Raw genomic sequence first — 15,144 nt, 5'->3', positions numbered from 1 at the left:
GGGCTCCTGGAGCAGCTCCTGCTTATGAAAATCGGGCGACAGTGCACTCTCCAGTGGCTACGCACACACCTTAGCCTTCCGCCTCTGGCAAGGGCTCCTGAGACTGGACTGGGGGCCCTGGGCTCTCCGTGTCCCCATCCTGTGCTCTGGGGGACAGGCAATGCCTGGGCGCTGAGAAGCCGCTTGTCTGCCCCAATTGCCCATCTCACTTCCTTCTCTCTGTCAGTCTCTGGGTCTCTGTCCCGCACATGGAAAACCTGACTTCCCAAGGCCGAGCTTAGTGTCTGGGGGAGCCTGACCTCCACCGCGAGGGTTTCCAGATCTCCCAGGCCTGCACAGACCCTGGAATGGGGCATCTCAGATCTGAGGGAGACTGTGGGTGGCAGGCAGGCTCTGAGGAAAGCCTCAGTGCTCTAGGAAGGAGGAGCTCCCTGGGATGAGGGGCGGGGCTGTCAGGGTAGGGGAGGCCTGGGTGGAAACCATGACGCTCAGGTGCTTGTTCTCAGCTCCCCCAGGCAGGGAGGACAGGAGGAGGGCTGAGGCTTTAGTCCTGGAGGTTTTGGAAAGGAAAGGGGTGCATTCAGGTGGGGTTCAGTCTCCAGGAGTGGGTCTGGGGCCTGCAGAGGCTTCTGGGGGGTGTGGAGAGGCCCACATTTCTGGAGCTCAGTGGGGCATGCTTGTGGGGTGGGGTGCAGATCCAAGGGTGGAGCTGGAGGGGTGTGCACCCCTCTGACCCCGTGACTTCTCCCTGACCACCAGCTCTGGGGACAGGGTGTCTGTGGCAGTGAGACAACTGCCCCCATATTGGCCCTCACCTGCTCCCCCTGTCCTCTTGGGGTCCATAGTCTGTGGACACAGCCTCCATCTGGACGCCCTGAAAGGGCCTGGCCGCCCCTCTCCACTCCTCTTTCTGGCGTGAGGAGCACGGCCACTGTCCTTAGGGAGGGCCAAGGGCTGGAGCCAGAGAGGGACAGAAAGGGTTAGAGACTGACAGAGGGGGACAGAGCGGGACAGAGAGGCATGACAAAGACGAGGCAGGGGCAGGGAGATACAGGGGTGGGTGGGGGCGGTAGGTAGAGCGATGGAGAGAGGGACCACTGAAAGGGAGTCAGGGATGGCGGGAGACCGTGTGAGGCGGGGCACGGCCAGCAGGTGGCGTGCAGGCCTCAAAGGAGTCCGCTCAGCCCCGGACCCAGGACGGAGGGAAGGCTGGCAGGACCTGGCCCAGGAGAACAGCCTGAGCTGCCAGAGTCCGGGGAGCCTGAGGACAGCCTGGGGTCCCAGAGCCCTTCCTGCAGACACCTGCACATGGGTCCAGGCTTGCCAGCTGTGAGCAGAGCAGCCCCTGCCTGGCTCAGTGCCCTGACCCAGCCTGAACTCACAGCCCACCTTCCTCTGCTGCCCCTGAGGCACCCTGCTCTTCTCTTGGGCAGGCCACACCCTCAGGCGCTGCCCCTCCACTGGGATCTGATCCCCAGTCTGACTTGGCCCAGGAAGGAATAAATGCATTTTTAGAGGACTCTGTGACATTGGAGTTTCATAGCCCCTGGAGTGGGGAGCAGAGGGCAGGCTTGGTGCACCCCCTCCTCTGTGATCTCAGCAATTCCTGACCCTCCGGGGCCTCAGAGTTCACTGACTTGGGAGAGGGAAAAAAGGAGAGGAGAAGGCCCCTCCCCGTCCCCTTTCCGGGGACAGTGAGAGAAGCCCGGTGGCCATGGCAGGTGCTGACCCCAGCCTGACCTTCCCTGACCCACCCACCACCAGGCTGCTCAGAGGCTCAGCGCCAGCGTGCAGTGATCAGGCGGTGTCAGAGAGATGGATGTGCTTCTGCCAGCCACCTCTCCACCTCTGGGCTCCCCCAGCCCACCCAGGGCTCTGCAGCCCCCTCATCCTGCCATGCCCTCCCAGGACCCAGGTCTGCCACTGGATGCACCTTAGGACCAAGATGCAACAGAGGGACATGGGCTCACGTGGGAGCAAGACGCACCGGCCCTGGTCCTGCCCACGCAGACCGCCCAGGCTTCTCACCAGTTGAGCCTCCCCAGCTGGCTGCCCCATGGTCAGCTCAGAGGGGCTCCTGAGGACCCCGACCTGGCTCTTGGGAGCAGCAGATGGCAGCAGGCTGAGGACTGGTGGCCTCAGGGCCAGGAGCGCCTGGGTACAAATCACAGCTCAGTCATTCACTATGGCCCGGCTTGCCAGGCACACCCCTTGCCATCTCTGTGCCTCAATTTCCTCATCTGTAAAGTGAGGTGACACCGATCGCCCTCCCAGCTATTCTGAGACTCAGCAAGATGGCCGGTGTACAGCAGGGCCCTCCTTTTCTCACCACAGGACCTCTGCTGCCACCTGCTTTTCCAGAAACACACAGCACAGTGGGCTCCCCACCCCCACCCTGGGATCAGGAAGGAGACTCTGGTAGGAGGGACCAGTGGCATAATGGCTGGGGTCCAGCACAAAGTGAAAACAGAGGCCCTTTGTCCAAAAATGAATCAAAATTGCACAGTGCTAAACCCAGCACAGTCCTTCTGAGCTCAGGGACCAGCGTGACCACCCAAGCCGCCAGCCCTGTGTCCCAACACACTCCCCACTGCTGAGCCTCACGAGTGAGCTGGGGGTGCCCCAGGCAGATGTGGGCACCCATGGTGTCTGGGGACGTGGTGCTGGGACCTCCCGAAAAGGAGGCTCTGCCCTCTGGGTCTCAGCATCTCCCTCATCTCCCAGGGTAGGCAAGACCATGCAGAGAAGCTGACTCAGCTCCCAGAACCTGCTGGTGCTCAGTAGGCAATGACTGTCCCCTCTGTGCGCCCCAAGCCATGTCCACCACAGAGCCGGCTCGCTCCGCCTCGGGAAGGGTCCCTGGGAATTTGTGGGAGCCTGAAGGGCCACTGGGCAGGGCCAGGACCTCTTGGGAGAGGGGTGTCTCCCCCCGCCCTCTGCTGCCTGCACCCCTCCTGTGCAGCCATGCCCTCGCGGGGCCCAGTGCCCGGGAGCAGGGATGGTGATGTTAAATCCCGGGAGCCTAGCAGCTTGCAGTGTCATACCGGAGCCAAGGCAGGGCTGCGTGACTCTTGGCCCCTGACCTCCCAGCCGGGGGCTCAGGTCATCCACTCCTAGTAGGGCTGGGGCTGGGCAGGGGTCCCTTCAGGCCAGCACCTCAGAGAGCGGGCGGGCGGGCGGGTGGTGCAGAGTCTGCATGCGTGAGGAGCTCCTGGCGGCGTCACAGCTGCGCTATTCTCAGTCTCTCTCCTTTTATGGCTCCGGAAGTGAGCTGGGGATGCTGGCAGCCTGGCTGGCACTGGGGAGAGATTTAAATGGAGATGCAGAGAACAGCAGGAAAGCGCAGCCATCAGGGTGGGGGCAGCGTGCCGTCTTGGACGCCACCCCCTCCCTGGCACGGGCATCCTGAACCCCCAGCTCTGGGGGTGTCTGGCTTGGCCAGCTGGCAGTGAATCCTTCGTCCTGATTTTGGGGCAGCCACCCTCGGGGTTCCTGCAGCACAATCTGGGCCAGGTGGGCGTCCAGGGAGGTGTGGGTGGGCACACAGCCTGGCTGGGGACCCAGTGTAGGGGAGCGCCAGGCTCCAATCCCCCCAGGCCGGACTCCAGTGGCTCCTGGCAAGTCCTCCTCATGTCCCTCCCCGGCTCCATGCTGGCAAAACCCAACACAAGGGACCCCCAGCTCCTCCTTGGCTCCCCACACCACCCTCTTCACAAAGGCCCTTCCTCACCTACCCACTGGTGGCCTCACACACCTCGGGGGTCAGAGCATCTCCAATGGAGCCAGAACCATGTTCCATGTGCCCAGGGCAAGCTCAGGGCACATGCCAGTAGGTGTACAAGAGAAGGGTACCCTGGCCCACCCACTCACACACACACTCTCATACACTTACACACATGCACACACACACTCATACACTTACACACATGCACACACACACTCATACACTTACACACATGCACACACACTCTCATACACTTACACACATGCACACACACACACACAGACACGCAGGAAGACTCCATTTGTACTCAGGGGCTCCCATGGTAGCACACACACGGGAGGCCAAGGCACGCAGAAGACTCAATCGACGTGGCATGAGGAGGTCAGGAAGGCTTCCTGGAGGTGGCGGTGTTGGGCTCAGGTTCAGACAACACTTACAGCAAAGCTACTCTTCATGCTTAGGTGTTAACACTCAGACATTTGTCAGTTGAACAGGGGGTGGCGGGCAGTGGCGTGGACGGGGCATTCTGGGTGGAGGGAGGCTGGTGATCCAGGGCCCATGGGCTCCTCCTCACCCTCTGCCACACCACCCAAGCTGAGAAGGACCTCAGCCTCCACTCAGTCCAGTCTGTCCCCTGTGGACAAGGATGTGGGGCCAAAGAGGCTGAGTGACTTACATGAGGTCACACAGTGCCTCATGGAGATGCACAATGAGCGGTGCCTTGTTCTTCGTCCTGTGCTCAGACCAGGCTGGAGGAACCTGCTGTGAAGCACCTCCTGGACCCAGCCCCGCCTGCTGTTCCCGCCAGCACACCTGTCTCCCGTGTGCACCCAGGATCTGCTCCCGCAGTGCCCAGATGGCCCTCCTCCCATGTGCCAGTGTGGGCAGTGCCAGTCAGAGGGGCCAGTCTGACCCCCCAGCAAGAGCGCCCGGAAGGAAAGAGCTGTGGGTGTTCTTTGCAGAGCTCTGAGCGGGGCGACTTGCTGGTGCTGATGGATGGCAAAGCCTGGGGGGGGCAAGGTGATGCCCACCCCTTATTTTATGGGGTGCTCTGCACCTCCTTGTACTCCACCCCCTCCCAGAGTCATGCCTCTGCCTGGCTTAGTACCTGCCAAGCCTGTCTCGGGAACTTTTGTTGACGGAATCACCCACCGACTGGGCAGGGCAGAGCTGGAGCTTCCTCGGAGCACTTCCTCGGCGAGGAAACCGAGGCCAGAGAGGGCATGGGGGCTTAGGGGACCCACCTACAGTCACACAGGAAGTGAACGTGCTCATGGGACACGTCTGGGAGGCTGGAGTCTCTCCAAGACCCCAGAGACCCCAGACACACTTCCTGTCCTGGCTCTGGCCTTCCTTGCTGTGTGGCTCAGGCTAATCCCCGGCCCTCTCTGGACCTCGATTTCCCCTTCCGTGCATGGCTGGGGTGGCGGTGGTGAGGAGCGCACGTCCCTTCTCTGCCAATGGTCAGTGGAGGCCTGGGCTCTCGTGACCCCACCGGCCCCAAGGGGACGCCTGTGCAGCTGGGCCAGGCTGACTGGAAAAATACAGAACTTTCCTTGGAGGCTGGACCGGGAGGCGCTGAGGCAGGAGGCAGGAAGGAGGAAGGAGGAGGGAGGAGGGTCTGGTGTGTGGGGGCCCGGAACGAACAGGCTGCCTGTTCCAGGGACAAGGACGCAGCAGCACAGCGCCTGCCAACAGGAGAAGAGGAAGGAAGGAGCGGGGTGGGGGAGTGGGGTTGGGGGGGATCAGAAAGAAAATGTTCCCGTAGCCCCAGGGGGCTGGGGAGGTTGCAGAAGGAGAGGGGCTAGGAGGCCCCTGGGCCCACCCATCCTGCACCCATCTCCAACTGGCCCCCAGGCCATCAGCTTCCATCTTCTGCGCCAGTGCCAGAGCCAGCCCACTCCTCGGGTCCCCTCCCATCCCTCAGGGTCTTTCCCGGCCCTTGGTGCCACCTTGGGAACACCAAGCGCGGTTCCCATCCCTGATAGGGGTCTCCCAAGACCCCTGCCCATTCCACCCTGGTCCCCTCCAGGGCTCTTGCAGAGGCTGTCTGGCTGCAGCAGCTGGGAGTTAGGCAGGTGGGTTGATGGATGAGGACCTCACCTCTGTCACTTGCCCACTCAGCAGCCTGGGGTAGGTCCTCCCACCCCTAAGGACCCCTGTGGAAGCTGAGGCGAGAGCATCTACCTGGGTGGCCAAGCAGGAGCAGCTGCGCCCCGGCCTCTCCTCTGCCCCTCTACTTTCCACCTCAGTCCTTTCTGCCTCCTTGGTCTTTTCCCCAGCTCTGCCCTAACCTGCTGTGTACCACCCCCCGCCCATGCTTTGGAGGTGGACTGGGACCCTTACCCCCAGCTCTGCTGTCTGCCTACCCTGGCCCGTCCCCACTGCAGGTGGCCCTCAGGATGAAGACAGCAGGGCACAGGTGTCCTCCCAGCTGCCTGGACCCAGATCTCCCAGCTGGACCCAGATCTCCCGCAATTAGTCACCAGGTCTGTGCTGCCACCTCAGGAGTGACACCAGGGGCGGGCGCTGGCCAGATCTCGGAGGACAGAGGAGGTGGGCAGGGCGAGGAAGTCCCCAGAACCTTTCCTGAGGAGCTGAGGGCGGGACCCCCCTGACCACTTCTCAGGCTCCAGAGTGGCACTGATGAGAGGCTCCAGCAGGAACAGCTAGGAGAAACCTCACCAGACGGGGTGACAAGAGGCCAGGGACGAGGCTCCTGGAGCCCCGGAGCTCCAGCCAGCCCTCAAGGCCTTGGTATTGCCACCCACTTTATGGATGGAAAACTGAGGCTCCAGTGTTTCCTGACTAGAAAGGAATGGAACAGGAACCATTCTAGCCCCAGACCCTTGCCAGTGCCTGCTCTGGGCCAGGCCCTGCTTACGCTCAGGTGTTCACCTGTGGGCACCACCTGTAGAGTGGTGCAGGGACTCAGCCAGGCCAGGCAGCTGGGACAGACTTGCCCTGTGCCTGTGAGGAGGAGGCAACATGAGAAGAGGACACGTGGACCCGGGAGCCCAGCGAGGTTGGAGGTCAGCAGCTCCTGTAGCCTGTGGAGCCCTGGGCTGGACAGCAAGGGACACCCGGTGTGAGCAGGTGGCTGAGAGACTGGCCCCCAGGTCTGGCCATGCAGCCTGGCCCAGCAGTGGGCACCCAGAGGGCATAGGACAGCCTGTTTCTTCTCCTCCAGTCCCACCGGGCAGTGGGTGGTGACAGATAAGGCCACAAGGCTGGTGAGTGGTCACATGTGGGGGGCGGGTGCCCGAACCAACCCCTAGGACTGCCGCATTCCTTCCCTGCTGCCAGCTCCTCACTCCACACAGCCCACACGGAAGGACAGCAGGAGCCCTGCAATGTGTGCAAAGGGTGGGGTGGGCAGGTGTGTGCGGCCAGCAGTGGGTAGGTGAGGAAGGGCCTTTATGAAGACGGTGGTGTTGGGGGCTAAGGCAGAGTTGGGGGCAATCTGGGTTCTTTCCAAAGAGGACAGAGCCTGGAGGCAGGGGAGATGGGGGAGCTGTGTGCCTCTGCGTGTGCTCATGTGTGTGCGCATGTGTGTGAGTGGGGGTGGGCGTGAGCTCTGGCCTGAAGGGGCCTGTGTTTGCCTCTCCCTGCTGAGCTGCACTAACTCCCGGCACCCGAGCTCAGCAGGGCCAACCTGGGGGAGCAGCAGGATGCCCAAGGTCAGCATCTGCCCTGTGAACGCTCCTGGTAATCCAGAAATGCCCTGCCGGAGTGGGTCAGCCGGGGCTGAGACAGTCTGAGGCCGCAGGGAGAGAGCCGACTCCCTTAGCTCTGATCAGGCAGGAGCAGAGGCGGCTGGGCACCCCAGAAGGAGAAGGGAGGCCAGGGCACAGGGTGGCCCCTGCCTTTCAGAGCAGGTACCCCCACACCTCTGGGGACCTAGGTGGCAGGGGCTCAGGAACCAGCACTAAGAGGTCCTTTGAGGCTGTTGTGAGCCTGGTGGAGATCTCAACCGTGAAGAGAACCTGGGGATCACGGGCTACCTCACACTGCCCTGCAGGACCCTTTCTCTCAGGCAGGTGGGGCCTCAGAGCTGTCAGACCCGCCCAGCAGCAGACCAGGCTGGCTTTGAGAGTGTGGGTCCCCCAGGGGCTCCTGACCTCCTTGTGCAGGTTTAGCCTCCATCCCCTTCCCCTGTTGCTTCCCCCACCTGCACCTCTGAGCCATGCGGCTCCAGTGGCTGTCAGGGACTGGCAGGGAGTGCGGGTGGGCGGGAGAGAGGGGCAGGGCAGGCCCCTGTTGGGAGAGGCCCCCGCTCCAGGTGGATGGGAGCCAGCCCGGCCTCCTTTCCTCAGGCTGCAGTGCGGGGGTTTGGTGAGGGCTTCTGGGGCGATAATTGGGCAGCGATTAAGTGTTCCCGGCAGCTGCAGCTGTTGCCTGTCACCTGTCAGCTCAGGCCAGCATTCACAGCCTCTGCAGACCCTGCTGGAGAGGGTTGGGGAGGGGGGGATGGGGCTCTGCGTGGCATCCCCGACGCTGCCTGCCCTCGTGCCATCCAGGGCAGGCTCTGTGCTCTCCCACCGGTCTCAGCTTGGCCACTTCTGGCTTGTTGTTCAGCAGGTGACAGGGGTGGTGACGGGCCATGGGGCATTGAGGGGAGGACACCAGGATTCCTCACCAAGGGCCTGGCTCCTGCCCAGCCCTGCCTTGCTCACCGGGCCACCTTGGGCACTCACCCCTCTCCAGGCCTGGCTCCCTCCACACGGGTGAGGGAACTGAGGCAGTGGCACCACCTGCAACCTTGGCTCAGTCCTGCCTCCTTGTCAGCTTGCTGATGCCTCAGGTGGGGGTGTCAGCTGGAGGCCACTGCTGGCCAGAGGCCTAAGAGCTGTGCCCTGGCGGGGACGTCAGGGGCCTCACGGGCTTGTAAACCCTGGCGGGGCTGGCCTCCGATCAATGAAGTGCTGGTTCTCACAGGGACACACATACACGGTCAGTGCCCAGCACCCAGACAACACCTACAGGCTCAGACTGGCCCCAACCCAGACATGTGGACCTCGGTGACCGCCAGCTGCACTCACCCGAGGCTGCTGGCATCTGCCCGTCCCGCATGTGCCCACCCAGCTCCTCTCCCAGGGATTCCACAGTGGAGCAGTGGGAAGGTCCCTGTGCTGGAGGCTTCTCTGCCTGGCTCCCCGCTCCCAGCTCCGTGGTGCCCCTCCGCCCTCCCTTCTCTGTCCGCCCACTTACCTTTAATTAGAAATGCCAGGAGAGCCATTTTTGGGGAGTTTTTGACAGAAAGACATTCCCCCCAGGGGCGGAAGGAAGGAGGAGACAGACTGGCTCTGAGGCAGGGAGAGGTCTCCCTGGGAGAGCCAGTGGGGGGGCCTCAGAGGGTGGGCAGGGAGTGGGGATTCCAGCAAGTGGGTACCTGTGTGCCCTTGAGTGCCTGAATAAGACAGGGAGTATTAATAAGACAGGGGGAACTGAGGGCTGTGAGTGGGGGGTATGAGTGTGTGTGTGGGGGCTGTGAGTGAGGGCATGAGTGTGTGGGAGCTGTGAGTGAGGGCATGAGTGTGTGGGGTGGGGTTAGAGTGGGGGTATGAGTGTGTATGTGGGGGTGTGAGTGGGGATATGAGTGTGCAGCATATATGTGGCTGAGAGAGGGACAGGGCAGCTGGCAGCGGGGACAAGGTGTCCTGATTGTCAGCTATGATGTGCTCATGGCCCTCTGGCTGTGGGGAACGGTGTGTGTCACCCATGCCTGGGTAACATCAGAGGACCTGAGACCCATGCCTATCCAGCCAGCACTGGAGTAACTCAGGAAGGGCGTCCCTACCCCTGCCAGGTTGCCAGGGAGGCAGAAGGGGCCTCCCTCCCGAGGGAGTCTCGGCTTCCGGAGCCCCGCTCCTTATATGGAGCTTGGCTTCCCTCTGCCTCTCCTGATACACTGTGCTGCCAGCACCGCCCTCCTCCCTCCTCCCTGCTCTTGTCTCCCCCTCCCCCTCTCCTTTTCCTCCGTCCTCCTCCCTCCCTGTCTCCCTCTCTCCTCCCCTCTTCCATCTTCTTAGAAGTCTTGGAGCCTCTGGCCAGGTTCTTGATATAGCCAGGGGCTTCAGGGCCCAGTTCTCTTCACTGGAGGCTAATATTCCCTCCATGTCCTCCAAATCCCAGCCCCCCCAGGTAGCAGCTTCCAGATTTCCCTGGGAACACCGAAAAGTATTGGGCCTCACCAGAGACCTGGGTGTGGGGGCACAGGGCAACCCTGTCCAGTCACAGCCACACGGGTACGTGTCACCATGCACACCAACGCCAGGGTCAGGCAGAGAGAGCCTCGGCCTGGCTGTGTGTCCCTCACACAGAGCCCAAGACGTGGACTCGGGACCACCTGGGCAGGGGTGGTAGGAGTTCAAAGCCGCATCTAGGAGCTCACATGTGTGCGTGTAGAGTTGCTGAGTCCCTGGGCACAGGAGGCTGATCGGGAGGGTCCTTCCCGGGCTGAGCTGCACATCCTGCACAGCTGGGTGGACAGGGTCAGGGGTAGTGAGGACCCAGGAGAGCAGTGGCCAGCGCCAGCCCCCTCCAGCCCCGCAAAGAGGGAGGCGAGTGGAGAGGAGGAAGCCCACCTTGGGACCCTGGGAGGCAGGAGATGACAGCCCGCCCAGCACCCAGGAGGGGGCGTGGGAGGGGCTCCCAGTGCCAGGCTTCAGCCCCTCCGGTCCCCGCAGGCTGAATGAGCTCCGCCGCCCGGGGTGGGAGGTGCGGAGCGGAGGGATTAGTCATCCCAGCCCCTCCATGTGTGCAAGGGGTGGGACCTCCAGTACCTTCGCCGCCCAGGAGCCGAGTGGGCGCGGGGCGGGGCCTGCAGGGGCGCGGGCGGGGCGCTGGCGGGGAGCCTGCGGCTGGGCCAATGAGAAACGGGGCTCGGCGAGCCGGCCGCCCACGGGCCGCGCTGGCGGCATAAAGAGCCGGCGGCCGGGACTCAGCGCAGAGCTGGGGCGCCGCGTCCTCCCTCCGCAGCAGCAGAGCTGGACCTGCCTCTCCGGGCGCACTCCGCCAGCCCCGCCGCCGGCCCGCAGCGACAGACAGGCGCTCCCCGCAGCTCCGCACGGGACCCAGGCCGCCGGGCACCGCCGCCGGACCCCAGCGCCCTCCCTTCGTCCGCCCCGAGGAGTTTGTCGCCTGCCCGAGCACCTGCGCACAGATGGAGCTGGACCACCGGACCAGCGGCGGGCTCCACGCCTATCCCGGGCCGCGGGGCGGGCCCGCGGCCAAGCCCAACGTGATCCTGCAGATCGGGAAGTGCCGGGCGGAGATGCTAGAGCACGTGCGGCGGACGCACCGGCACCTGCTGACCGAGGTGTCCAAGCAGGTGGAGCGCGAGCTGAAGGGACTGCACCGGTCGGTGGGGAAGCTGGAGAGCAACCTGGACGGCTACGTGCCCACGAGCGACTCGCAGCGCTGGAAGAAGTCCATCAAGGCCTGCCTGTGCCGCTGCCAGGAGACCATCGCCAACCTGGAGCGCTGGGTCAAGCGTGAGATGCACGTGTGGCGCGAGGTGTTCTACCGCCTGGAGCGCTGGGCCGACCGCCTGGAGTCTACGGGTGGCAAGTACCCGGTGGGCAGCGAGCCGGCCCGCCACACCGTCTCCGTGGGCGTGGGGGGTCCTGAGAGCTACTGCCACGAGGCGGACGGCTACGACTACACCGTCAGCCCCTACGCCATCACCCCGCCCCCGGCCGCTGGCGAGCTGCCCGGACAGGAGCCCGCCGAGGCCCAGCAGTACCAGCCATGGGTCCCTGGTGAGGACGGGCAGCCCAGCCCTGGCGTGGACACACAGATCTTCGAGGACCCTCGAGAATTCCTGAGCCACCTGGAGGAGTACTTGCGGCAGGTGGGCGGCTCTGAGGAGTACTGGCTGTCCCAGATCCAGAACCACATGAATGGGCCGGCCAAGAAGTGGTGGGAGTTCAAGCAGGGCTCCGTAAAGAACTGGGTGGAGTTCAAGAAAGAGTTCCTGCAGTACAGCGAGGGCACGCTGTCCCGAGAGGCCATCCAGCGTGAGCTGGACCTGCCGCAGAAGCAGGGCGAGCCGCTGGACCAGTTCCTGTGGCGCAAGCGGGACCTGTACCAGACGCTCTACGTGGACGCGGATGAGGAGGAGATCATCCAGTACGTGGTGGGCACCCTGCAGCCCAAGCTCAAGCGTTTCCTGCGCCACCCGCTGCCCAAGACCCTGGAGCAGCTCATCCAGAGGGGCATGGAGGTGCAGGATGACCTGGAGCAGGCGGCGGAGCCTGCCGTCCCCCACGTCCCTGCGGAGGATGAGGCCGAGGCCCTCACGCCTGCCCCCAACAGCGAGTCCGTGGCCAGTGACCGGACCCAGCCCGAGTAGAGGGCATCCCAGAGCCCCCAGCCTGCCCACCACATCCAGCCTGTGGCTTTGCCCACCAATACTTTTGAGCTGGGGCTGACTCCTGCAGGGGAAGCCCTGGTCCAGCTGGGTGCCCCCTCGGGCTCTGGGAGGACTCTCACACACTCGTGTCATCCAGATGTGGGCACCACAGCCCAGCAGCAAAGAGCCCTCCCCCCTGCAGGGCTCCGCCCATCGCCCTCCCTCTGTCTGTCTTCCCCGGCCTGGACCCCACCCTCCACACTCTCAGGCCATCACAGAACACCCCAGCTTCCTCATTCTGCTACAATGCCCAGGCCCTCTGGACATCCAGAAAACCAAGTGTCCGGATAGCAGGGGCCAGCGGCCACCAAGCTCATGGGACACCCCAGAGCAGAAGCTAGGGCAGAGCCAATGCTAAGGGAGCCTCGACTTCCGGCGCTGCCGCCCTCTCCCAGCATCTGCAGAGCCAGCTGACGCCCTCCCTGCCTCCCAGGGCAGCTGGCCAGCCTCGGGCAGCACGGCCCCCTCCCCCTCCTCCCAGGGGAGAGCAGAAGTCGCAGACGCAGCAGCAGCAGACCTGATGTCCCAGTGCTTCCTGGCCCCTCAGGTGAGCCCCTGCCCCAAGGCAACACCCACTGTGGGGCATCTGAGAGCTAGTGGGACCCGGAGGCTGTTTTTGAGGAGAGCCCACTGAGGCTCGGGCCCCCAGCAAGTTAGCCGAAGGGATGGGGTGGGGGTGGCATCATGGAAGGGGGCATCAGGGAGAGTGGGCCAGGTGGGAGGCAGGGGCAGTTTGCTGAGCCAGCTCTCACATGGACCCGTGCTTTCTCTCCCCAGCTCCAGTGATTCACGCCCGCCTGGAGAAGAATCAGAGCTCAGCTCGTGACTCACCCATGGCAGGCGGAGGGTCCCAGAGGGGCTGAGTCCTCAAATCCGGCTGAGGCAGCAGCTGGTACCATCGGAGCCAGGAGAGTGACAACAGGTGACAGGGCGCCACCCTCCCACCCAGACCCCACCATCAGCTGTCCCAGCCAAATGAGCTCCTCCCCAGACCCCAGACACCCTGGGGCCCAGGCCACTCCCCAGTGCTCAGGCAAGCTGGGAGGCTCTGACAGGGTCGGGGGTCCTCTGCCCTGGAAGACCAGCACCATCCACCAGCCCCAGACCCTCCCTGTGGAGCCCTGGCTACTGTCCTGCACGGTCCCTCATTGCACACTCTCCTCCTCTTTCAGGTCTCAAGGTTCCCACAAAGTCTTTGCTGCTGTGCTGGGCACCACCCACCCCTCACCTTGCAGGCTGCCTGCATGGGAGGCGAAGTCCCGGGACAGCCCAGAGGGGTGCTACAGAGAGGAGTCAGCTGCAGCAGAGGGCAGGAGCCCCAGCTTAGCCCTAAGCGCCAGCGTGAGGGCCAGGGCCTGTCACGAAGCCCGCCCCGCTGGCCACCAGCTGCCTGCCCCCAGAGCCACTGCAGCAGGAGTCGGGTCCTGCCTCCCTCCCAGCAGGGAAACCCCGCCCGCTGCCAGGCCATCCTCTCTGCCAGAGGCTTTCAGGAGCCCCAAGGCTGGGGCCACAGCTCCTACTCCTGCCCAGCAGCCCTGAGCCCAGCTGCAGGAAGGAGATCCCAGAAGCCTTTGCTCCTGGGGCTCCTCCAGGCATTCTGCTCTGCCCTGACACCAGAACCCTGGTGCTGGTGGGCCACTAGTGTCTGCAGCCTGAGCAGGCGCTGGCTCAGGGTTCATCTTTCTGCCTTGTCCACTGGGGGACCAGCCCTACAGACCACTCTGACAAATCTTCAGCCCATACCCTGCCAGCCCCACAGATTTTATTTTTGCACATAAGCCATAACCGATCCTCACAGGCTGGCACAGGCTTTGGGGAAGCCCTGGAGCCTGTGAAGACCCTGGAAACCTCATGAGGCTGTGGCCGACCCCTGCCCCTTACCCCCACACAGACCAGGCCTTAAATGTCCGTCCAGGCCCTGTGTACCTTACCCCAAAGACAGACTCTTTTTGTAAGATTTTGTTAATAAAACACTGAAACTTCTTGGAGTGTTCATGTTGCTTCTTCTGTGTGCTTGGGCTGGGCAGGAGTGGAGCTACAGACACAGGTCCTCCGGCCCAGAGGGTGACCCTGGAGACCCCATGGGTGTAGTGCGAGGTCTCCAGGGGCTCGGGGAGTACCAACAGGGCAGCCTCCATTAGGGTCCTGGATCCTCAGGGGAAAACACCCTCAGGGCCCCACACTGCAGCCACGCCGCAGCCCACTAGGCCTAGCTCAGCCCTGCCTCCAGGCCTGGGGTGGCCACCAGTGAGGGTGACTGCTGACTGGGGGAGCCCTATTCATGCTGAGCTGAGGCCTGCCCCTCTGTAAGTCCTACTGGCATGTGGGGTGTACAGCTGAGTGCATGGGGGGACTACAGCTAGGGCTTGGCCCACACAGCTATCTCAGGCTCTGGGGCCCTGGGGACCTAGTCAGTGCAGACCCCAGCTGGGAGGGGACCCTGGCCATTCCTGGTTCCCAGATCATGAACTTGGTCTCTCTGAGCCTCAGTTTCCTCATCTGCAAAACAGGGCATGCTATCCTCACAGCATCTGTGCTGAAGAACTTGGAAACAAGGGTAACTTGATGCCCTGCAGGACGTCAGCCTCTGCTGCCTTTGGGGGGACACTGGATTCCGAGGGGCTGTGGGAGGTCAGCCTCCCCTGCCTTTGTAGGGACACTGGATTCCGCGAGGGGCTGCAGGAAGTCAATCTCTGCTGCCTTTGTGGGGACACTGGATTCCGAGGGGCTGTGGAAGGTCAGCCTCTGCTGCCTTTGTAGGGGACACTGGATTCCAAGGGGAAGGAAGAGATGGCCTGGAGTAGGGATCAGCCCCTACCCATCAGTGTTCAATGAGAAGCAGGACTAACAGGAGACAGCGAATTCATTGCAAGGAATTGTTGTACTCAACGTAGGGGCTGCTGGGCCAGTCCAAAATCTACAGGGCAGGCCAGAACCTTGGGGAACAGGCGGAGGCAGGCACCTGTGGGTGGAATGTCTTCTCCATCAGGGAAGCCTCAGCTCT

At 63.3% G+C, this 15,144-nt stretch overlaps 1 protein-coding gene across 1 annotated transcript; it reads left to right on the top strand.

Annotated features, from left to right (window-relative positions):
- The first annotated feature begins 9,326 nt into the window (after positions 1 to 9,326).
- Positions 9,327 to 14,123, top strand: ARC (activity regulated cytoskeleton associated protein). Its single transcript, XM_033203129.1, has 3 exons — positions 9,327 to 12,687; positions 12,918 to 13,062; positions 13,313 to 14,123. The coding sequence occupies exon 1, from the start codon at positions 10,890 to 10,892 to the stop codon at positions 12,078 to 12,080; it is 1,191 nt and encodes a 396-aa protein (XP_033059020.1). The 5' UTR covers positions 9,327 to 10,889; the 3' UTR covers positions 12,081 to 12,687; positions 12,918 to 13,062; positions 13,313 to 14,123.
- Positions 14,124 to 15,144: the final 1,021 nt, after the last annotated feature.

The sequence above is a fragment of the Trachypithecus francoisi genome, unplaced genomic scaffold (genome assembly GCF_009764315.1).
Source record: "Trachypithecus francoisi isolate TF-2019V2 unplaced genomic scaffold, Tfra_2.0 Lachesis_group7, whole genome shotgun sequence".
Lineage (NCBI taxonomy): Eukaryota > Metazoa > Chordata > Mammalia > Primates > Cercopithecidae > Trachypithecus > Trachypithecus francoisi.
The sequence above is the reverse complement of the archived record's forward strand: the minus strand, read 5'-3'. Positions and strand labels throughout refer to the sequence as shown.

What these genes read in the sequence shown, in the direction of transcription:
- ARC (XM_033203129.1), top strand. Translation starts at nt 10,890, where the DNA reads ATGGAGCTGGACCACCGGACCAGCGGCGGGCTCCACGCCTATCCCGGG.